The 24,888-nt window shown below is 41.4% G+C and overlaps 1 protein-coding gene across 3 annotated transcripts in view; it reads right to left on the reverse strand.

The window, feature by feature from the left end:
- ASB5 (ankyrin repeat and SOCS box containing 5) overlaps positions 1 to 24,888 on the reverse strand; it is a 41,113-nt gene that overhangs the window by 11,791 nt on the left and 4,434 nt on the right. Inside the window, exon 1 of one of the 3 annotated variants that reach the window (XM_061404112.1) lies at positions 10,010 to 10,246. The exons of 1 other annotated variant lie outside the window; for it this stretch is intronic. In XM_061404112.1, the coding sequence (XP_061260096.1) occupies positions 10,010 to 10,046 (37 nt within the window). In that variant the 5' untranslated portion in view covers positions 10,047 to 10,246. Of the gene's footprint in view, positions 1 to 1,726; positions 1,827 to 10,009; positions 10,247 to 24,888 lie in introns of those variants that run through there. One more of the 3 variants, XM_061404111.1, reaches the window with a different exon arrangement.

The raw sequence follows: 24,888 nt of genomic DNA on the forward strand, positions 1-24,888 counted from the left end.
AAAATGGAAAAGCATCATTCAGAAAATAGGCCACATCAGGGCCAAAATAAAGAAATGTAAGTGTTTACTGAATTCACTATCCATCACAGCCCCCTATTCTCCTCCAAGATGGTCACAGAGCTTTCTGTACCCATTGTCATTTTCTTTATCACCAAGCCTCAAGTCCTTTACGGTGGAAGAAAAAAAAAAAACTGAAGCCAGAGTTTTGTATGTGCATTTGCTATATTATCTCTATTCATAAGACCTCCACTGGCATGAAAGGGGAGTTAAATGTCACACGGTCTGCGGGAGAGTGTGGGTGGTGGTCAGTGAGAAACCCACTGGGAATAGATGGTGCAGGCGAGGGCTCCCTTGGCCTGAAAGGCAGGGGTCAGTCTTCTGAGAGCCACTTCCCTGTTACTAATATTTTCCTGGATGAACTCAGCTCTGCTCACCTGCCCAGGAGCCCTGCTGCTTGTGGCCTAAAAGCAGTGGGATGGGCTAGAGGAGGAGGAGGTGAGAGAAATGGAGACCAGGAGGAAGAGAGAGATGAGATGCAGGTTGGAGCCCAGAAGGGTCATGGAGGAAAAAGACTGAGGGACTTGGCAGGCCTGGCCTTGAATCCCAGATTAGGATGGTAGCCTTCAGGGAGGACCTAAACTCTCTGCGGGTCAATTTGCTCATAAAATAGGAAAAATACTACCTGTGAGACAGGATTGAGAGCAGGCTAGAAAGGAGCATGCTAAGTGCATGCCTGCCATGTAAATGCACAAATAATACCTAGCATTCTTAGTTAAATATGAACTGATAAATACAGGAGGTTTTTAATATGAATTTAAAGGAACAATTCTTCTCCAAAATTAGGGGAACTTGAGCCATAAGTAACAGCATCTATCGACCAAAATGATTTTCCGTGCTATCAGCTTAATTAAATAAACCATATAAAACAATTGAATGATTCATAAATGTATTTAAGCCAATGACCAACACTGTTGCTATCTTTTTCTTTCCTAAGTAAGCTCTGAGAAATAAAGTCATAGCAATCCATTACAGGAGTAATTTATAGTACATGCTGGCGAGTCAATGCAAAAAAGTTTTTGTTTTGAATTCTGCTTGCTTAACTCCCAAGCAACCCCACCTGGTCTGCTTCCTTATAATTCCTTAGATGAATTTCTATAATTAATCTGGTAACATGTGAGAATCAGAGGATCCATTACGCTCCAGTTTCTGTTTTGAGCTAAACCTTCACCCCTCCCTGCTTCTCCCTTTCAAAATCTGGAAATCAACCGCAAATTTCTATTCAGATATATTCAATATTAAATATCTTACCTTTCAATACAGATATGCTTTACAGTAGAAAGATTTATAAACTTTCTCAAGACCAAAAAAAGATAAATATCTTCATTTACAACTTATTAAATTCTACAATCTTGTTAGACTTTACATTGGGTATCTAAGATTTAAAAAATAAAATTTCAGTTGAACTCCTTAGGATAAATTATTCAATGTGAAAATGTTTTACAAGAAGTCTGTAACTTTCACCAGCTAATCTAATGCCCACTGCTTTGGTCTCCCTGTAGCCACACAGGAGGCGAGCGTCTATATTTAGAAATAACACCGGTTCCAGGGCATCTGGTATATAATTTACAGGGAGAGAGCCTGTCGTATTCTGTAAACAACCACCTTACCAAAGCAAAAACATTCACGTTCTTAGACATTTACGGGTCCGTAGGGGTCTATAACATACCTAAATCACCATCTCCCCACGGCATTTCAAGCCAGCCACTGTTGAGGTAAATCCGACTCATATCTTTTTTTTTTTTTTGATCAGCATTAAAAAAAAAAAAAGTCACTTGCCATGTATGTGTTAGCTCTGTTCAGCCATTTTATGCAGCTCTAAGCTCCTTGTAATGTGACCTTTTACCTCTAAAAAGCAAAACAGCTTTTGGAAAATCAGATTTCTTTTCAGAATTGCCTCTTACTATTGCTCACTGCTGTTTGAGAAACTGACTGTTCCCAATTCATTTTTCCCCTCTTCTTACAGTATGTGCTCTGCAATGAAATAAAAGTATTACACTTGGATCTCTGCCCAGGGTTATGATGAAACCATTTTATTTTTCAGAAAGTCTTTGCCTTCTCCCCATCCTAGTCCCATCAGCAGATGTGGAAGCAGGACTCATCAGAGAGCAAATTTAGGAGTGGTGCAGGGGGCTCTCTGGGTTTGGGTCACACCGGATTTTCCTCAATGGTCCCAAACAGGAATGTCAGGACGGTCACCTCAAACAGGAGATGACAAGGAGAGGTGAAAAGCAATGACATCTTCATATATGAATCAGAGAGCAAAATGCTAATACACTTTACAGACTGAAGGTCTTAAATCAACAATCCTGCTTGTGATGAGTGTGGATTTACTCTGAAGTCGAGAATCTGGAACTTCCACGGCCACTTTTTAAAACTATGCAATTTCATGTTATTTGTCTTAAAGAAGATCCAAAGATGTGGTGAAGTTTCAGACTCAACAACATCTAACGCATCCCTATCCACAGATTTATAAAATACTTTTAAAATCACCGGGGATTTACTGACCCTTACTGAGTACTTTTCTGTTGAGCAGATTAATAGAGCCACACAAATCCTTGAGGACGTGGTTGATTAGGGAAGTAACATGTTGCCAAAACCAGTCTCTTCAAAGACTGAGACCATCCTTGTCTTTCCACTCAGATTACGTCCTTGTCGTTCACTTCCTGAACATAATGCTAGTCCAGATCTGAGACCACCAGAGCGAGCTGTACCTTGGAAACTTCGGGTATGTGTGCGGACTTGCACGGACCTGCCACTTACTCTGATTGATTTCCTGCTCATGATCTAGCAGCCCTCCGTTATCTTACAAGAATACAGGGTATGGGCTGGAACAGAAAACACACACACACACACACACACACACACACACAGATAAATGAAAACATTGCTTCAGTTTGTCTCAAGAAATAGGACTAAATTTTTAACGAAGTAAAGATAGTAGTTCTCCCGTGACTATCCAAAATCAAGGGAGAAAGACTATTTAACACACTTCATAAAAACCAGTAACCATTGCTGCTGTGGACAGAGCCTGCTGGACTTCATCACAGAGACCTGAGCTCAGAGGCCAGCACAGATGGACTCTTGAGCCTCAGTTTTCTTACCTTTAAAGGGAAGGATAATTCTGTTTCCATCATAGGATTGTAGTGAACACGAATGTACTTAGCACATTTGTACTAAACGCATGTGAAATATGACAATACAATCCAAATTCCATTTTAAACAAATACCTCTGTATGTCTGTCCTATGAGCTTTTCACTGCATCTTCTATACAGGAAATAGAGTAATTTAATTCATTTAAGATAAGAAAGGGCTTCCTTGGTGGCTCAGAGGTTAAAGCGTCTGCCTGGAATGCGGGAGACCTGGGTTCAATCCCTGGGTTGGGAAGATCCCCTGGCAAAGGAAATGGCAACCCCACTCCAGTACTCTTGCCTGGACAATCCCATGGAGGGAGGAGCCTGGTAGGCTACAATCCATGAGGTTGCAAAGAGTTGGACACGACTGAGCGGCTTCACTTTCATTTTCTGAGCTAAGAAAACTAACTCATCTTATTCCTCTTACATGTATCTGTAGGAGATCTAAATGGAAAGGGAACGGTCAAAATTCAGAGACAGTGGTCACATCCACACAGAGAGCTCTTCAATTTTTGTGACACATTACAAAATTTAATTCTGGACACTCCTGTAAATATTTTGCTGGCATCTCAAGACATTTCTAAAAGGAAAGTCATCACCTTTCTCTCAAAACCAACTATTCTTTTTGCTTGTCCATTGCTTTAAGACAGTGTTACCATCCCTTCTGTCACCTGGCACTAATAATATGGCCTTAAATTTAAGCATAGCAGTTTAAAGGAAAACTTCATATGTATTAACTATTTCATTTGCTTTTTTGCAGGGAGGCAGTTATTATTAAACAAGTTACTTCTCTTTAGTCTTTTATTTTTCGTGGATCTGCATCTCAAGCTCAGTCCTTGCCTCATCTACACTCAGTCTTGGGAAGATCTCTTCTAGTCCCATTGATGTAAATATTATCCACATGTTGATCACCCCAAATTTGTATCTTCAGACCAGCTCTGCCCTCTAAATTCAAGATGTGTATTTCCAACTGATTCTTCACCTTTTCCGCTTGGCTATCTAATTAGACCACGTAACTGAACACATCGCAGACTGAACCTGTCTGTGATCCTCCCAGCTCTCCTTCCTATCAGTAAATGGCAACTCCATCATCCAGGTGCTTCAGGACCAACAGTCTTTGTGTATTCCTGAATTTCTATTTCTCACACGCCACGGTCAAACACCGGTAGGTCCTTTTGCCTCAACCATTCAAATATAATTCAGCTTCGACTATTGTCTCGTAACCTCCACTGCTACTACCCTAGTCCAAGCCACCAATATCCGCCTGACTTGATGCAAATGCCTCCTGACAGGTCTGTGTGTCTCCCCCCATGTGCTTCCAACAGTCTGTCCAAACCACGGGGATCCTTGTAAAGTGAGAAACATTCCAATGGCTTTCTTTGTCCCCCAGAGTAAAATCCAAGGAATTTCCGATCAGCGTGACCAGTTCCACCCCTCCCCTACACCCGTGGTCCTCGTTCAGCCACGCTAAACATCTGGGCTTCCGTGCCCTCTGCCTGTGGGGCTTATTTCTGAGAGACACACGGCTTATGGCCAGCTTTTGTTCTCCACTGGAATCGCCTCATAGGGGAGCTCTTCTCTGACCACCTTTTATGAGTCCGTCCTACCCCTATGACAGTACTCTTTCTGTCTCATTTTCCTGCTCTGTTTTTCTTCGTAGAATGTATTACTACTGCAGTGGAAGATCTTAGAAAGTGGGACTTGCTACAGTTTGCTCACTGCATATCCCGAACACCTACCACTTCAATAATGTCTATTGATGGATGAATAAATACTTGTTGATTTGTTAAATTGTCTTCTTTGTAGTCATCTGTTTTTTTTTTTAATCCATGCTAATTTGTTCTCAATCTTTATTGATCACCATATTGTTTAAAAGTAATGAAAAAGAAATGTATGTTGGGCTGGGTGGTTGGGGCGGGGGGAAAAATCAGATTGCTTTCTCGGTCTATTAAAGAAATGAGTATTTTATCCTATTTAAAAATACAATTTGCATGTTTTACAAATTTATAATAATTTATAAACAATATCCATCAGACCCCAACCATTCTATAGTAAATGCAACTTTTACACTGTAGGGGGATAGGGGGTTATTTTTATCTCTAAATCTGCACTTCCAACATTAAGTCTATCATCAACCATATTGACATTTTACGAAAGTGTACACTTTTTCTTTTAAAAAATAATTCCCTTACACAGTTCTTTTTTGGCACTGTGCTCATTCTCCTCCATGGCTTTCATATTTTTATTATTAAAACTAAGAGCTCTATGGCAGGGCACTTTAAGGAAGTGCTTCTGTTCAGTTTTCTTGCCTTCTACCTTAAATGTTTCAAAATTCCCATATTTAATTGCTTGGAAATACTCTTTTCCTGCTCAATAGCAGCTTTCCTGGCTCCCACACCAACTTAGAAACACCTGCTGAACCGGAAAGGTAAGCAACCCAGGGACTACTGAGTTTACCCGGGTGTTTAACACACAGTCCTAAGAATGAGTCTGCAGGGGCATTTTCCAGACGCTGTAAGGTGAAGGACACAGTGCAGCCCTTGGCCATGCCATACATTTCCAGGTCAGAGTCCACATTCTGGAAAGCACCCACAGCTTCAAGTTAGTACTTGCAAAGACAATATCGTTTTTTCAGGACACCAACAGACTTGCAATGGCCGCTCTACTAACCTTGACTGGTCAGAATACCCCAGCTAGCTTTTCGCTTAGAAGAACATTCTTCTACGCTCGCTAGCCTTCTTTTCGGGAGGGTCTGCTTAATGCAGTTCCCTTCAACAGAAGCACCGTCTGTGGGCATAGTGGGGCTGGCGTTTCTGCCTGGACAGCCAGGGTCACGAGGCAAGGCTCCAGCCAGCAGCAAGGTCAGCAGCTGGATTTCTAACTACTTTCTTTCCTTCCCTTCGTGCTTTCACAGAGATTCCTGTGTGCTCACTGGAGGAGGGCCTCCACGTTGAACTCTGTGCAGAAACACGGGGAGCAGGGCTGGCGGGGTGGGGGCTGGGCCAGGAAGGCAGTAGCTTTTCTATTTTTAAAGTGGAGACCCAGCTGTCACCAGAAGTATTTAACTATCTGCGTGACACAGAAAGCAAAAATGTGCAAAAAAGTCACCTTCCCTAGTCAGAAACAGAATAGAAACGTGCTCTCTCTTGCAAGCATGAAAGCCTGTGTGAAATCTCTACAGATCCATCCAATGTAAAGTCGCCTGTTGATAACAGCAGTAAACAGCCTTGCAGCCAGAAAGCTCGGTCGTGAAGGGTGACCGGCAAGCCTGTCTCCTCCATCCTCAGGAATAAATAGTGTGTGTGCATTAGGGTCAGATGGTAGCGAGCTCATGTTCTCATCTTGTAAGGATCTAAGTTTAGAATTGGCTTCTGTACAAAATCACAGTCTTCCTATTTATATAGGCATAGTTCTCTATTGTGATTTTTTTTTTTTTTCTGGAGGTCATTTCTAGACCAAAAGACGTCAGGAGTCAATTTAAGTACAGCTGAGGTTTTTCACCCTAAAAGGCAGAGGATGGAGCAGCTGGACAGAAGAGAGGAAAAAAGCAAACATGTGCCTGGTATTTTTTTGTTGGCACATAAAGCTGAACAAGGAGCATGGTCCACGACTGAGTCAAGAGCAGTGGCTGAACCATGACAGGGTGCCAGGGATTAACTGAGCTGGGGATCCTGTTACACGGTATTAACCTACTGAGATGGGTCTAGATGAAAAATGGTTACAGATTCCATTATCTCTATTTTTCACCCACTATTACTAGGTTCTACTTTCTGTTGATATAATGGGAAAAAAATTATTGGGGTACTACTTTCTTATAACAAGCTGGATAAGAGAAAAAAAAAACATCTCATGAGTAAGATTATTTTCCCTGTTAATATCTGCTGCCACACTGCATTGCCAATATTTACTTCAAAGTTATCGTGAATGAATACCAAGAATATCTTTTCCTTATCTCGGATTAATTTCTAATCCTTGGAACTATGTGACCTGGGGCAAATAGCATGGTGATACCTCAGTTTCCTTTTCTATAAAATGAGGAGCTTGGAGGAGATGGTTCCTTTCTGGCTCCAACATTCTTTGATTCAGAGTCTAGGACTGATATAAAAGGGTAGGGTGGTTATGTGAGCTCTGGGCATATTATATCACTACACAAGAGGCCAGACATTTCCAATAAAACTGGAACTTGGCATCAGCTTAGCTGAGGCTATTTGTATGGGGGAGACATTCCTAGGTGGTGAGAAAACCTCAGAGGGTGGTCTAGAAAGGGGCTTTTTGAGTCCAGCGTGGTTGCAGGAGGCAGTTGTCACAAACCACTGGTTCTTCACCACAGGCTGGTACCCATAAACAGAGTCCAAGGATCTAAACAAGATGAGCAGTAAAAGTAAATACTGATCTTTGTTTCTAAAAACAAACTTCCATTTTAAGCTTTTGACATTTCGGCTTTGCACTTTTCTTTTGTTATTGTAAAATAAATATAGAATCCTTTACTATAAGAATTGGGGCAGCTTTTGGTCTTAACAGTTTTGGACTTCTGGTCTTATAAGGATCTATTTCTATGTCTGCTCCTCTACGAGGCTGTGAACTCTGAGGACGTACATCCGTCATTCGACAGGCCCACCACTGCACCTCTTATAATGGGCAATCCAAAAAAATGCTAGTTTAAGAGTAATTTGAATACAGAATTCCCAAGAAGCCTCAAGAAGGGCTTTCTATAGTCCATAGTGGGGAATAAGCAAATTTCCAGTGCAGTGGGGGAAGAAGTCACTGGATTTGACTATAGCCACATTTAGTTAGGTAAGATGTGTGCGACTTGTGGAATACCTATAATAATTCACATAAGTAATTAGGGGGACAAAGGAGATCACAGTTACTTCTTCCAAAAACTTTACATACATCAAAAGTATAAGTAATTTTTTAAAGCAACTCTATGGAATTGAAGGAAAATGTTTCAGTTAATTTGCTGGAGAAAATAAAGGATGAAAGACTGAACTGATTGTGCACAGCTGTATGATTTCATTAAAATATGCACAGTGAAGGGAATATGTTTGGGACAGCATCATTGAAATGCTGGGTATCTATGATCGTATGAATAAGAACTCACTGTGAAATCTCCAGACATAGCATCTTCCCAAGTGTAAATAAAAAAGTGAATTAGATAAACCACAGGATATTTTCAGGCTCTGAGTAGGCAGATGTTTTAAAGCAAAGCAGGATTAGATAAAACACTAAGGAAAAGTAAGAAGAATTCTATTTCACAGGTCATATTGGTCTGAACATGTCTCAGAAAAAGTATCTGAGATAGACTATAGACTGGAGATGGCATTCTATTACTACCCACAAAGACTAAAATGAAATTTCACACCTTGTAGGAAGGACGTGGGACGTGAACCAGGTCAACTCTTCCCAGGAGTCATTCTGATCCTGTTTTAATAATGCTAGTGTATCTGAAAACACCAGGACCTATGTTTGGTCTGGTTACCAGTCCTCAGTGATAAAGAGACAATTAAAGTTGAAAAATCAAACTAGTCAATCCTAGAGGAAATCAACCCTAAATATTCATTGGAAGGACTGATGCTGAAGCTGAAGTTCTGAAACTTTGGCTACCTGATGCGCAGAACTGACTCACTGGAAAAGACCCCAATGCTGGGAAAGATTGAGGGCAAGAGGAGAAGAGGGCAGCAGAGGATGAGATGGTTGGATGGCATCACTAACTCAGTGTACATGAGTTTGAGCGAGCTCCAGGAGATAGTGAAGGACAGGGAAGCCTGGGGTGCTGCAGTCCACTGTGCTGCAAGTAGTCGGACATGACTTAGCGACTGAACAACTAGGTTGAAAAGTCTTCACAGAAGGACGCTGAAAATCATTACAGAGATAGATGGGCTTCTGCAGGAGAGAAATCTTATTTAGATACTTCAAAATCGAAAGTTGAAATCTAAGAGGGATTATGATAGAAATCTACATAATCATATAAGTCACAGTTAAGTGTGAACAAACTTTTTCAAGACATTCTGAAACACTAGGAAGTTGGATCATGTTCTGACAGTTTTAAAACCTATATCTAAGGCACAAATGTAAACTCCTTTTTTTGTTTAAGTTTACACAGTTACAAACTTCAGGAGCTCGCTGCTCCAGAATGGTGGTATTTAGGAAAACTAATGAGTGAGTAACCAACAGGTAAAGATTTTTGAGGGTGTATTCCTGAGCTGGGGGACTTAGATCATTGGAGTTCCTCCACCATCAGGAAAGGAAGACTACGATGAACAGACTTCTGCTTGGACGGGGGTTGACACCTTCCCTCATTATAACTACAAAATATTTCAAACACACATGCCATCCATCACCCAGGTTCAGTTACCAACTCACGGTTATTCTCGTTTCACCTACAGGTGACCCCTGTCCCTCCCCATCTCTATTCCTGTGATTATTTTGAAGCAAACCTCATCATGTTTTTCTACCTACAAATATTTCATTGTGTATCTTTAAAAGATGCAGGCTCTTTGTAGTCATAACTACTATATCATAATCTCACAAAAACACTATTTCCAATATATCAGCTTCTACAGGTTAGCAGTTCTTATTTTCTAGGGAGCCATCCAGTTTATAAGCTGTCCCCCATGCCTAAACTGATTAAATCCTTTATCTTGGGGCAAAAATCTGTAGTCTTTCTCCTTTCTGAATGTCTTAAAAATGTAAAATTCCTATTCTTAAAAAAAAAAAAAAAGAATGCCTGTTTTCTCTAAGCTACCAAGGGTTCACTAACGACAGGACACTATCATCACCTTAAGCCATCACCAAAATACAACAGAGTCTCCTTTACCTGTTAACGTCAAATTTCCACCCTTGCAAAGTCGCATCTGGAAAAGGCCATTATTCGGTTCTTGGTGGCTGCCTTGCTGTGGGCTTCATTACAAAGCTACGTGTACATATAAGTCTTAAGCGTCATTGCTGAGCCCCATTCTTGCTCCATGTTACTTTTCAGTGTTTTTTCTAAACATGATTATCCACATCTAATGGCTTAGTGATGGGGATAAGGGCAGTTGGGGTCTGAAGGTAAACTTGCTCAAAGTCTCTTGGGAAAAATAGAGGGGATTGTTACCTAATAGTCAATCCTTGTTTCAAGGGTCGTCCACCTCTTAGATAAAGGTTGCTGGGAAACCTACAGTGACATCTTGTGGTCCAGGACAGCTCCTGTCTTAGTTGGAATTGAGTGGTGAGGAGAGGCCCAGAGGGGTCAGAGAAAAATCCCAATTACCAAAAATATAGTTGGTGTCATTACAAAACACAGCAGTGCCTAGACACTGTGGTGAATGATTCGTTCTGAGTTCGAGTGCATAAGAGTTTGAGAATAAATGTTATATAAGAAGGTCTTCCCAATTTTACCAACTTTGGGGGCTACGATTAAAAAACTTTAAGCATAATTAAAAATTCCAATTAAATATAGTTTGAAACAGTAATATATATGCACACACAAAACATCTTTTCATGGTAGATCCTGAAACAAGATGGTAAACGGCTTCTATTGAGGAAAATACACCTGTCTCCATTGTCCAGTGAACTAAGCAAGGAGGAATCATTCTCCCTCAGCTGTTCTTACAGGTGATTTCCACCAAACTCAAGTGTTTGTTAATATTGAGAAGTAAACATTTTGAAAACATCTTGTATAACATTATAAGTGAAATATCAGCAAAACACATCTAGCATGAAAAATAATTTTTCTAAGAAATCTCTTATAATAAGGTTTCCTGTTTTTAAATAACATTCTGGCCCACAAACAGAGCAGAAAGATAATGTCCTGTTAGGAGATCCAACCTTGCTTTTGCAGAAGCACACGAAGCTGCCAGAGTTATCTTGGAATGATTCTGAAGCAGGTAACTAAGGTGACCCCAAACAAAAATGTCACAGGCAGCAGGGCACTGACTCCATGAGATGAGAGGGGCTAGTCTCTCAGTTTCTCTACTGTTGAGGTTCACTTATTAGAAATATTTCTGTAATTATCTACGATGCTTGGTAGAAGTCATTGATAAAATCATCTACTCTTAGAGATTTTTTGAGGAAGTTTAAAAACTAGTGATTATATTTATATTGTGATTTTGGACTGTTTAGGTTCTTCATTTCCCCCAAAATTCAGCTTTGATAAATTGTGCTTTTTAGAAAATGGTCTATCTCATCCAAATAGTCAAAACTGTTGGCATTAAGTTGTTATGTAACAACCACTTATTGAAAAATTTCAGTAACATCTGTTATTATGGTCTCTCTAATTCCATCTGTTGTTTATTTGTAGCTCTGATCCGACAGAGGTATGCTAATCTTAGTTTTTCAACAGACTATCTTTTAGTTTTGTTTATAGTTTGTTTATAAAAAGTTACTTTATTCATTTCGATGTGGAGCTTTATCATTTTCTCCCCTCAGTCTCCTGAAAGTGGATTGTGTTATTCTTTTCATAATTTTGATTACTTGACCTATGAGTTACTTAACGATATTTTCTCAGTCTCCAAACATAATGAGCTTTTTGTTTTTCTAATTGCATTCTGTCAATGACTTCTACATTAATTTCCCTGAGAGCAATGGATGTGTTCTCTATCAGAGGTCAGCACGTTGTGGCTCCTGGCCCAAGTCTGACCTACCATCTGTTTTGGTAAATAAAGTGCCATTAGAACCGAATAAAATCCATCCTATTGTACATCATCTGTGTTTACTCTAACACTATAACTGCAGAACTGAGACTGCATGGCATAACAGTAACTAAAATATCTATTCTCTGATCCCCTGCAGAAGAAGTTTGCCAATCTCTGGCCCATATAATACTAGACATTTGAAATTTCTTGAGACATGCTTTATGGTCCTTTGTATACTCAATTTTTGTAAATATTCAAAATATACATGAGAAGAATGTGAATGTAGAGTTCCATTTCTTAGTAAGATCTATGTTTTAAATTTCTCCTATAGCTATAGAAAGTAATATTGCATGGTTTAGATGTGGAGAAAGTTCACAGACAGGCATGATAGACCCTAAACTTATTCAGAGCGTGCCCTATAGCAACTGTAAATCATAGAATGTATGGCTGACTTTCCACTAAATGATCTGAATATAATTAGGCACCCACTTAGGAAAAACTAGACTTACATCATTCCAAAAATCAATTCCAGGTGGATAACGGGAAAGGAAAGCTTTAAGAAGAGAATATAGGAAAATACTTCCATTATCTTGAAATACAGCAAGATTTCTTAAAAATTAATTACAACAAATTATTAACCAAAATGGAAAAGATTTCTAAATGTGACTATTTTAAAATTAAGAGCTCCTGTTCACCAAGAGGAAAACATATAACAAGTGAAAAGTCAAGCCATAAAAGATGCTTATAAAGAGCTTCTTCACATTGTCTTCATTTTCTATCTAATGGTTAAAATATAAAAATAACTTCTAAAAATCCATGAAAAAAGGAGCAGAGAACATAATAAATGGATAGCAAAATATTTGGCAGGCACATCACAAAAGAGAAGTACAGATGGCTAATAAACATGAAAATGGCAATACTAGAGAAATGAAAAATAAACCTATGTGTTCACTAGATTGGCAAAAATTAAGAATATTGGCAATACCAAATATTAGCAATAATAGGAAGCACCACAAATTTATATGGTGCTGGTTTCACTATAGACACAACTATATTGGAAAACAGTGTAACACTATCTAAGAAAGCCAAAGATATTCATGCTGTTTGACCTGGCAATTCCCGTCCTAGAGCCATACCAAGTGATTAGTGCTGGACATTTATAGCAATTTCATTCTTAATTACCCTAAACTGGGAATAGAATTTATAGCATTGAACAAGAATAAACTTCACACATACACAGATAAATCTTCCTATCATACTGTTCAGTGAAAAAAAGCAAGTCATGAAAGAATACTTAGAGAATGATTCGATTTACATAAAATTTAAAATCAGGCCAAATCAAACCTTATCAATTTAGGATGTACTCAGAGGAGTGAAAACTATAAAGGTAAGAAAATGATTACAGTCAAAGATAGTGACTCTCTCTTTGGGGACAGGGAGATGTTGTGGTTACAGAGGTTTACCTGGAGGGCTTCTGGAGTCCCAAGCACGCTCTACTTCTTGACTTGCTTGGTGGTTTCATGGGTTTCTGCTTTGGTGTTTTATTAAATTCTATAAATGAGTTCCCTGATAGCTCAGTTGGTAAAGAATCTGCCTGCAATGCAGGAGACCCCGTTTTAATTCCTGAGTTGGGAAGATCTCCTGGAGAAGGGAAAGGATACCCACTCCAGTATTCTTGGGCTTCCCTGGTGGTTCAGCTGGTAAAGAATCTGCCTGCAATTTGGGAGACCGGGGTTCCATCTCTGGGTTGGGAAGATCCCCTGGAGAAGGGAAAGGCTACCCACTCCAGTATTCTGGCCTGAAGAATTCCATGGACTTGTATAGCCCATGGGGTCGCAAAGAGTCACACACGATTGAGCGACTTTCAATTTCACTTCCACTTCATAAATGAGTTCTGTTCATTTTTTATTTGATATAGTTGACCTTTTGATCAAGAAGATGCCAATTAACAAAGAGAGGCTAGCCAAAATAGGTTGTAATATTGAGGGGGTGGTGGTTGTTGTTGCTTAGTTGCTAAGTCGTGTCCGACTCTTTCGAGACCCCATGGACTGTAGCCTACCAGGCTCCTCTGTCCATGGGATTCTCCAGGCAAGAATACTGGCGTGGACTGTCACTTCCTTCTCCAGGGGATCTTCCTGACTGGGGGTTGAACCTGCATCTCCTGCACTGTAGGCAGATTCTTTACCATTGAGACACAGGGGAGCTGGAGGAGGAAGTTAACAGAAAACAGAATCCCAGTAAGACATGGGGAGGTACTTGGCTCTTCTCACCCTGGTGTCCTGTACTCTAGGGGCCTCTCCTCCAGCCCCGACCCTGATAGCCTAAACCTGCTGAATACCTGCCCTATGACCGAGGGGGCTTCAGATCCTCTCCTAGGTGTGCAGACAGGTTACCGCTCACCTCCAGGGGACACACCGAGATGACCCAGCAACTTTCTCTTAGCACAGAAAGTGCGCACTGTGGGAGGAGGGAGCAGCGCTCCAGTGTGGCTGAGGGCAGAACTGTCAATCATGCGGGCATCAAATGACCTTGGGCGACTAGCAGAGTGAATAAGTGAAAACGTGTGTCTCTTTGTCTGCAAGAGCAAAGAGCTGGGTCTGCCACTATGAAATCAGGTAGTTCACGTTATTTGGTGACCCACGACAGTTGTTCTGAACAGCTCGGTTGAGAACATTCTCCGTGCTCTGGAATAAGGCAGGTAAGGTTATGGGGGTGATAAATCCATATAGAGCAGCTTGGGTTCTGAGTGCTAAAAGCTTCTCTGGTACAAAAAGGATTCAGCAGTAGTCAACATAACGTGAAAGAAACGCTATGTGTTTCAGAGCCACCAGTGGACTTCAGATACCATCAACTTGCGCCACTCACAAATGGCTTCAAAAGCCCCGTGAGTTGAGCAGAGCCACCTCGAGTGCATTTGCAAAGCATGAGCTCTGTCTTCAAACAGTCCTGCTGCCACTTGCCAGCTTTACGGTTTGAACTTCCAGACTGACATGCACATACACACACAGAGTCAATGGCTTAAAAATAAAAGGTCCAAAACCCACCCACTCATCTTGCCTAACTCCTCCCTTCTGCAGATAAAGAAGCTGAAGTCGAGAGAGGGTAGGGGGTGTCCTCGGAGTCACCTGGAGTGTTACCAGCAAAGCAGGACTGAAAAGGAGACTGTCTGCTCCCTACGTGAGTTTTCCCAACCTGCAGTGTTGCTTCTTAACCACAGGTGGACAAATCAAAACCAGGGAACATAAAATAAGCAAGGCAAAACAAGACCTAATTACCAACGGCACCTAGATCCTCGTGTTCTTGTCGAGATTCAAAGAGTTTATGACTATACCTGAATATTCATTGGAAGGACTGATGCTGAAGCTCCAATACTTTGGCCACCTGATGCAAAGATCCAACTCATTGGAAAAGACTCTGATGCTGGGAAAGATTGAGGGCAGGAGGAGAAGGGGGCAACAGAGAATGAGGTTGGATGGCATCACCGACTCAATGGACGTGAGTTTGAGCAAGCTCTGGGAGATGGTGAAAGACAGGGAAGACTGGCATGCAGTCTATGGGGTTGCAAAGAGTTGGACACCACTGAGTGACTGAACAACAGCAACAACTGTGCCTGTTTAGAACAGCCCCTGGCAGGTAACCAAGAACTGGGGTGAGTGTTTACTGTTCTCACGAAATGACACTTTTCTCATCCTTTCCTCTCTTCACCCACTTCGTTAACACACTGTTCTGGTGCTACTGAACATCAGCGTGAGGTTTCAAAAAGGCCACAAACCCATACAAGGAATGCAACCAGCAACCTGTGCTCTCCAGTCGGAGGACAACAGCTGCGGGGAGGAAAATCTGATATGCATCCGGACAAGAGCTTAATGCAAGAACAATTTTACACATAATCCACTCCTCCCCATAGTTCTAGCCACAAATAGTTTCTTCACCATTAACCATGAGCTCATGGCGGGTTTAGAGGCTGGCAGTAGCTGAGGAACTTTATCTTGATATTTTTCATGAAAATTGAAGAACGAGTACACTGACACGTGTTTCTGCCACGTTGAATATACTTGCAGAAGCAGGTCTTAGAGCAGGAAGCATAGAAAATTGAGGGTCCCAAGTGTTCTGGCCTCAACTCCAACTTTGCCAGGCAGGGCGACATCCCAGACACCTGGGCAGAGTGGCCCGGTGTCCCGAGGCTGTCTGTCCTTGACCATCCACCTCCAAATAGGAGGCCACCCCATGATGGGGGCTGCGGCTCTGTCTTGCCCTTTTGTTGCCTTAAGCATGGAGAAGGGAGTTCCTGACACTGAAACAGATCATTCCTCCTACTGGAATCCTCTAGCTGCCTGTGCCTGAAGAAGCCAGTTGAGTGCCTAAGCAAAAGCAAGATTTTTAAAACATTTATTTTTATCATTCCTACAATTGTGCTAATTAAAAAAAGTGAAAGTTGCGCAATTGTGTCTGACTCTTTGCGACCTCATGGACCATACAGTCCATGGAGTTCTCCAGAACAGAATACCGGAGTGGGTAAGCCTTTCCCTTCTCCAGGGGATCTTCTCAACCCAAGGACTGAACCCAGGTCTTCCCACTAAAACAGATACTAAAGAATTTGGGGCCTGGGAGTAACATACAGAGGCTTCCCAGGTGGCTCAGGGGTAAAGAATCTGCCTGCCAGTGCAGGAGATGCAAGAGATGCAGGTTCGACCCCTGGGTTGGAAAGATTCCCTGGAGATGGGAAGCTATCCATTCCAGTATTCTGGTCTGGAGAATTCCATGGACAGAGAAGACTGGCAGGCTACAGTCCATGGCGTTACAAAGAGTTGGACACAACTGAACACACACACACACACACACACACACACAGAGTAACATACAGACTGGCCTGAAGGGGAAGAACTGAAACCTGGAGGACTTGTTCTAGCAGGTATTGATTCAAAGTTTTACATCAGCCAAATCCCTTCCTGCAACGTCTAAGACCCGACAACTTCCTGGTCTGCTTTACAGACAGAAAGAGCGATCCCCTGTCGGTTCAGTTCTGGTATCTGGTTTCTGGTGTGTTTTCTATTCACGGTACAGACTTTGAAGTACCATGTTCAATTTTAAACGAACGGAGAAAAAAATGTTCAATAACATTTGAAGATTGGCTCAGAAAGTTTAAAAGATTAAGAATAAAAATGCCTTTGCTTAAAGCGAGAAATCAAAAGGTAAACAAGTAGCGTTCTCCAAAAGGCAAGAGGTTTTTGAGTTCCTACAAGGTGAAGAAGCTACTTGAATATATTAACGAACATTAACTGAGTACAAAATACACATAAAGGATTTGTTTGTCTAATGCCAACTCATGAGGTTAAAAGGAAACAGGGAAAAGGGACAGTAAGTCTGATTACGAAAAAAAGAGGAGTGGGTTAAAGTTAAACAATGATTTAACTTCTGGACAGGATGGATTTCCTGTCTTCATTTGTTCCCCTAGAATCTCCAGATTAACCTTTACTTGGTACACACAGGGGCCGTTCCACTGGCCGAGGCAGGATTGTAACAGGTGATGCCTTACAAACAAAGGAATGGGATACCATGCAGTAGTTGGGAGAGCACAGTGATGATGTGAAAAGGGATCGTATGTATGGAAAGTCTTTGTGGACTACACCAAAAGCATGACATTATCATCAGAAAGGGCGGGGAAGGTTTTATACACAACATATGAAGCAAAACTGTGCACATACTCTGGTATATATACATTTGATTGGTATTTTGCCAACTTCCAAACATAGCTTTTGAAGCTTCTGCATGAGTGCTAAGTCACTTCAGTCATGCCCAACTCTCTGGCACCTTATGGACTGTAGCCCGTCAGGCTCCTCGGTCCATGGGATTCTCCAGCATGAATACTGGAGTGGGTTGCCATGTCCTCCTCCAGGGGATCTTCCTGACCTAGGGATCGAACCTGCATCTCTTAGTGTCCTGCATTGGCAGTACCATCAGAGCCACCTGGGAAGCCTCTAAAAGCTCCTACGTTGAACAGCATTGCTGCTAGACTATTATGATTCTGGTATTACAACAGAGAACTGGATTTCCATCCTCTCATAAGACAAATGGCCAGTATTCTATCAGAAGCATGATTCCTTAAGTGTCTGTGAAGACTAGCCTGAGCTCCCTTCTGATAATCTGGGAGAGTCGTCATGTGCTGCTGTAGTCTCAGAAATGTTACTCTCCAGTTTGTGAAGTGGCTGTTAAGACACTGATTTGAGAAAGTTCTCTGTCCATCAACATATTCCAGCCAAGCTTTCGGTAGTAAAGCTGGTTTCTGACTTGAGCCTCACCCTGATCACAGACATTGCAGGACAACGCAAGCCCCTGAGACCTACCAACCAACAGGCTTAACATTCCTGCTGTTTGTATTATCACTTTGTTCCCCATTTACAATATACAGTTTAATGCTCTCATTCTGAAGAGAGAAGACTCAATCATTATTTATGGTTCATTTTCTGAGCAGAGGCTTAGTCACCTTCATATAATCCTTGCAGTAGCCTGATAAAGAAGCAATGGTTCTAGGGTGGGACGGATTGAGAGAGTGGTACTGAAACATAGACACTGCCATATGTCAAACAGACAGCTGCTGGGAAGTGGCTGCATGACTCAGGGAGCTCAGCCTGGTCTCCGTGATAACCCAGAGGGGTGGGGTTGGGTGGGAGGTGGGAGGGAGGGTCAAGGAGGGAAAATATGTATACATATGGCTGATTCATATTGATATACTTCAGAAATCAAGACAACATCATAAAGCAATTATCCTCCAATTAAAAGTAAAAAATTTAAAAAATAAAATAAAAAATTTTAAAAATAAAATAAAAAAAGAAGCAACAGTTCCTAAAAGCTCTTGAAGGGGTATTTTGCAACCATGTGTCTAGGTTCCCAGATAATTTAAATAATGATAGACTTTGAAAGTATTCAATGATTCTGTGAAATAATTCTGCATCCTCTTCCCAAATACAGTTCACTCATTTTTAAAAAGGTTTACTTTTCTCTTTCCTCATAAGAAAAAAAAACAAACTTTTTTGTAAGACATGTCCAGTGAAAAGCTGTTTTGCTGGCTTCCTGGAGAGACCAGCTGGTAGAAAAAAAGCAGAGAAAATAAAGGGAAAAAGCCGACTTCCTAAACAGGCTGACTCAGCTCTTTGCTCTTAGTGTTGACATGAATTTTTTTTTTTTTTTTTGTCTTCCCTATTCAGCTGCCAGGAATTCAGAGAAAAATAAAAGCATGAGAAGGACAGTTCGGTGGAGGAAGTCAACATCCAGGGTTTTCGATGTTGGAGGTTCAGAAGCATCAGCCCCTCCTCTGGGGGCTGCCATAACAGAGCAGCAGAAGTGTGCTGTTGCATGTCACTGTCACACACCACTACATACTCTTAGAACCCTTCCAGAAGAACCTTAGGACCCTTCCAGAAGAACCTGAGAACCCTTCCAGAAGAACCTGGCTTCCTACAGTATATTCACAATCAGGTATTTGACCAGGATTGCCCAGGAAAACGTTTCTGTCCAAAGAATTTCTGTCAAGAGGAATTTCTTAGACAGGGTAATAAGATGGTAGGAAAAAAATGTCTGCAAGTCATTGAAAACTGTGAACTAGCCCGCCCACACCACAGCATCCCCTCCAGGTCCTCGTCATTCTCACCAACCTGCCGAAACCTGGGCTAAGATCCCACGTGACAGCTCAGAATGTCCTGCTTTTTCTGTGGAGCCTGTCAGAGAAAAATATCTGAACAAGAATAGCTTGAGTTCTGAAGGCATATAACCAACTTCTCATTTTCGCTTGTAGTTGGGGGAAATTTTACATTTTCAATACTTTTAAAAAAATTTTAAAAAACATTTATCTATTTATTTGGCTGCGATGAGTCAGTTGCGGTACGTGGGATCTTCGCTCTTCCTGGCGGCATGCAGAGGTTAAGACTCTGCGCTCCCAAAACAAGGGGCCCAGGTTCGATCCCTGGTCAGGGAACTAGATCCCACATGCCACAATGAAACACTTTCTAAATAGTTAATATTCTGTTTGGAAAGAGCCAGTGGAAAAATCCCGTGGATGACACAGACACCTAACAAGCTAGAGGCTTGGCATGCTGCAGTCCATGGGGTCACAGACAGTTGGAACGACTCAGTGACTCAACAGTAACAACAAAATCACTGTGTTGTCTGCAGTATGATTTGTGCAAAGGTCAGGAAGCCCAAATTATAACTTCCTTCTCCAGAACAGCAGCAGCTTTCCCATAAATATTGAGCTTACTTAAACAGACCTCCCTGTCTTTCACGTTCCTGGAAGGTCACACCAATTAGATACGCAAGCATGGTTTCAGGGCTTAATATTCACTATACAGGAGCGTTTCTCTCCAAATCAATTCGGTCTTGTTTTGCTCCTTCCTTTGAGTAACAGTAAGGATACATAAAACTTCATTCCTCTACTAGATTTTAACAGATGAGCAATTTCATCCTAACTACAGGGAACAGAGAGAGAAAACCTCAGAGCTCATGGACTGTAGCCTGCCAGGCTCCTCTGTCCATGGAATTTCCCAGGCAAGAAGACTGGATGAGCGGGTTGCCATTTCCTTCTCCAGGGGATCTTCCCAACCCAGGGACTGAACCTACACCTCTTGCATTGGCAGGAGGATTCTTTACTGCTAGCCATCAGGGAAGCCCGTGAGGTTCTATGGTACTTGCACTGTAAGAGAACTGGTACATTTTCCTGACCAAATTCCCCATCCTGACCATGGCTCAAGAGGGAAATAAGACACAAAGCTTTCAATGCGGAAACTCCTTTGGCGCATCTTTTCATTCCCTAGATAACTTACTACTTTGACTTGATGGATGATGGGGATCGTCATTTCTCTAGTGAAGGAGGCAGAATTTGGAAAACAGAAGGGCTCATCAATCTTCTCAGTGGTTAACCAAGGATGTGTTTGGTTGTTCCTGAGGGATTCACTCACAGAGTCACCATGACTTATACGCTCATTATTTAACTGCTATCCTGTCTCTGGGTGCTGAGAACTCTTTAGAAGAAGATCATCTGTTAGCACTTTGACGGCAGACTACCTGCTTCAATTGACTCACAAGGACCGCTGCGGTGTTACGATGGGAAAGAACAGATTTTCAACGTACCAGCCTTAACTTTAACTGCATCCTTGTCAGTTTTCATTTAAATCAAGCTGCACACTTGATGACGGAGATGCACTGATGTTTCTATTTAAGAACATCAATGACATTTCCGTATTAAATGTCAGTTTGTTTGTGCTCTGCCCATAGCTTAAGTCGGTAAGCCTTCTGGAAAGAGTGTATGTATTTCTGAATGTTTCTATTTTGCTCAGTAGGGGTGATGGTGACATGGAAATTTTAGCTCCTCTGATGGAGAGAGGATGCCTCGTGCCATTGGACATAGTTATGCCCATTCCTGACGGGCCCCAAATGTTTTCTGTTGTTCTAATCCCTAGGAAAGAATGTTGAATGGATACTCAGTTACGACTCATTTTATAGAGTGGTTAGGGTCTGTAAAGATGTGTGTTGACTCACATCATATTTTAAATAAAATGGGACAGTTTAAACATTAAAGAAAAATTCCTCTTGCAGTCCAACATCTGAAGATTCATAAAAGTCAAGCGGTTCTGTTCACGAAGGAAAAGGGGCCATGGGAACCTGTTCCCTCACACTGACCTAGCCTCTCAGTCCTTGAGGCTTTTCTAAAAATCTCCTAAATCTTCTTAGAGGACTGATTTTAAAAATCTTGTCCCCCAGTTGTCCATGAAGAATTATAGGACTGAGAAAACAGACCATTCTAACCATTACATGTCCTCCTCAACCTACATGTCACAGAGTATGCTTGTTTAACTACAGGCCACCAGGAAGTGCTAACAATTGAACAGTTTTTAGACTCCTTAAGCCTCTCCTCCCATGACCTGATATTCTTGGGGCATTTCCAATCTGAAAAGCCAATGGTCTGCTTTGTAGCGTTGCTGTGAGAAGGCTGGAAAGAATGAATGATTTGTTCTTTGTGCAGCTGGTGAAGAAGAAATGCCAAAAGTTCTTCATAGGCTGTGAGCAGACACTTTCTTCCTTTAAGAAACTATTTGAGGGTGGTTTTGGAAGAAGAGGCATTCCAAATAACCCCCCTTGCTTTCGATGGCGTGGCCTGTCACCGGGGATCAACTTTCCTCTCTCTTCCCCAGGTTAGAGAATGAGCTTCCTGTGCTGAGATGAAGCAAGAGTCCAGGAGACTCCGTGGGTCCATTCTGAGGATGTGCAGAGCTGATTCGGCACCCGGGAGGTATTTGACCTCTGAGACGTAGTTCACAGACCACACGTAATGACATGTTGACTCATTACACCTGGGATTTTATAAAAGTACTCACGGTGGTGCTGGTTTCCCTCATGAGTCGGCGGCTCTTTCTTTCAGGCTGAATCCAGTAAATGCACTGGAAAACTTGTAATAGAACTTTTGACTTTGGGACATGCAATCTGAGGATGCATGTATTTTTCACTTTGGCACTGACTCTGTCTCTTAGCAAATATTTATCCTTCAGCCTCTGTCCCCATGAACCAGGCTTGCTCAGTTCCACATCTAAAAGTTCTCTTTTCTTTTCTTTACATGCAGCTTGGTTCCATCAGCACTTATACATAACCAGGTATGTTCTGCTTTTGAAGTTTTTCCTTCAGCTCCACCTTCTTTAGGATCTGATACTCTTAATGGACTTCCTTAGGGAACATTCATTGCAGAACTTAATGTTGTTCAATGTAGCACTTTATGAATTTCCTATGTGCTTGCTCTTTGCTGGTTTTACATGTACAAAGTTTGGCTCCACTGACCCAAGTTTCCTATGACTCAAAAGTAACTCGTACACTCTATGTGTTAACTACATGTATGTACACCCACATACAGACACATATATGCATTCATCCATGCACAAGTAGCACATAATACGGTGCCAGGAGCAGAGCAGGTATTCAAGTGTTTACTGAACTGAATTAAATTCAAAATTGTATCAGTTATGTCAATTAATAAGAAAAGTAGCTTACTTTCATAATTTACCATCCTCTAAAAGAGTGCAAATTGAAAAGCAGAAGGTCTAGACCTAATTTTCATTAACTACAGTTATTATATAAAATTTTTAGAGTTGACTATAACCATGCCACCTATATACAAAATTCAATTTTAAATTGTTCACCAACATACTTTTTATTCTTCAAAAGGCTTAATGGATAAGCAATGAGCACACTGGCTCTTGTCTAAAAAAATTCTTTTGGCAATAAAATTGTGCACCTACAGGTAAAGATTTAGGCAGGAGATATATGAGATAGAGGGCTTCCCTGGTGGCTCAGACGGTAAAGAATCTGCTTGAATGCGGGAGACCTGGGATCAATCCCTGGGTTGGGAAAATCCCTTGGAGAAGGAAATGGCAATCCACTCTAGTATTCTTGCCTAGAGAATTCCATGGACAGAGGAGCCTGGTGGGCTACAGTCCATGGGGTTGAAAAGAGTCAGACATGACTGAGCAACACACATATGAGTTAGAGGTAATAATAGGTTGAGAGATGAAAAGGTGAACAGGGAGCAGCAATCGGAAACTGGGAAGCTCTGGAGCATGATGAATGAGGACACATGCATGATGAGAGAAGAGGCCTGTGGTTAGCACAGCTTTTGTTTACCTGACGAACCCCGGGCAGAACCTTCTTATCTCCACACTCTCTTCTCTGTGCTCCCCGAGCACCCCTTCAACCGTGCAAATCAGCACTCACCATCCTTCAAATTACTTGGTCATCTGTTTGTCTCTCTCACTAGACGATACATACCTTTAGAAGCCAGACAGTGATTTGTCTGTATATTTCATCCTGAATGCCTAGCACTGTGCCTTCGATACAGAATACACACAAATAAAAGGTATGGAAGAATACTCCTAGGAAACCAGTCCCCTCCTAAGCAATAATGAGCTATGCTGCATTCTTTAATTCAAAAATCTAAGCATTTCTCCAAATACAGAGGAAGAGGAACAATATTAATACATTAAAATATGACAAAGCCTTTTGCACCCTGGAAACTTTGTTCTCAGATTCCTGTTTAAATTCACAGTATTATATTCATCCCTTCCAAAAAAAGTGCTCTGGCATTTCCAAAAAAAATAGTAGAACTGTGGGCAAAACGAGTCTCTTTAAAAACCTTTTTGGTAGCAATTTTGATAATAACGTCATGTTTCTTGCCATAGAAGAACTGTTCTATTTATTCCAGTTATTCTTATCTGGTGATTTTCCATTAAGTATAGAAAAATGTATCCCCAGACTCTCACATCTTCAAGGTATTTTTATACCTTTATACAATGAGCACTATAAAAGAACTGAGCCTACAGGTTGGCTTGACATTTTTCAATGCTGAGATTCTGAGAAATGTTCCCAACATAACTAACCTCACAATCAATACAGTAGCACCGAAACCCACAGGAAACAAGTTGTTCCTGGGGAACAGGTATAATGGGCATGACTGTTGCCCTTGCTGGCATCAGCCATAAAGTTAAATCCCTTAAGTTGTTTTTAAACCTGGGATGGATTCTACTGATGGAGAAAAAAGTTACATCATACAAAGTTCTAGCTGCTTTTCCTACCCAGGTTCCAATGTTCTCCAAAATGATAAGTCCTTTGTCATTGACTCGACTCAGAGTGCACGTTTACCCTGTATCCTATTTCAAAGTGACAACAATAGACTCACTGGAAAAAAAAAATAACTGCATGCTTAATGGCAACCCTGAAACCAAATTTCTGAAATCTCAAGCACAAATATTCTACCAGATGATTCCTCATACATTCTATATTCTATATCAAGCCTCAACTATGAAAGGAGTGCTGAGGAGGCTGGGTGTCACGAGATTGTTTTTCAGGCAGCTTCATGGAGTCATTACCTCGATGAATTTTCCACACTCTAAAATTTGGTCCATGGCCTTGCAGGCTTGGAAACCTGATCTGTCGGCAAAGCTAGAGCAAAGTCACATCTCCGAGGTGGACTTACAACTCAAAGAGCACAGTGCACCAAAGAGTGATGTCAAAATGCAAACATATTAATTTACCACGAGAATCATAA

Source organism: Bos javanicus, chromosome 27 (assembly GCF_032452875.1).
Source record: "Bos javanicus breed banteng chromosome 27, ARS-OSU_banteng_1.0, whole genome shotgun sequence".
Lineage (NCBI taxonomy): Eukaryota > Metazoa > Chordata > Mammalia > Artiodactyla > Bovidae > Bos > Bos javanicus.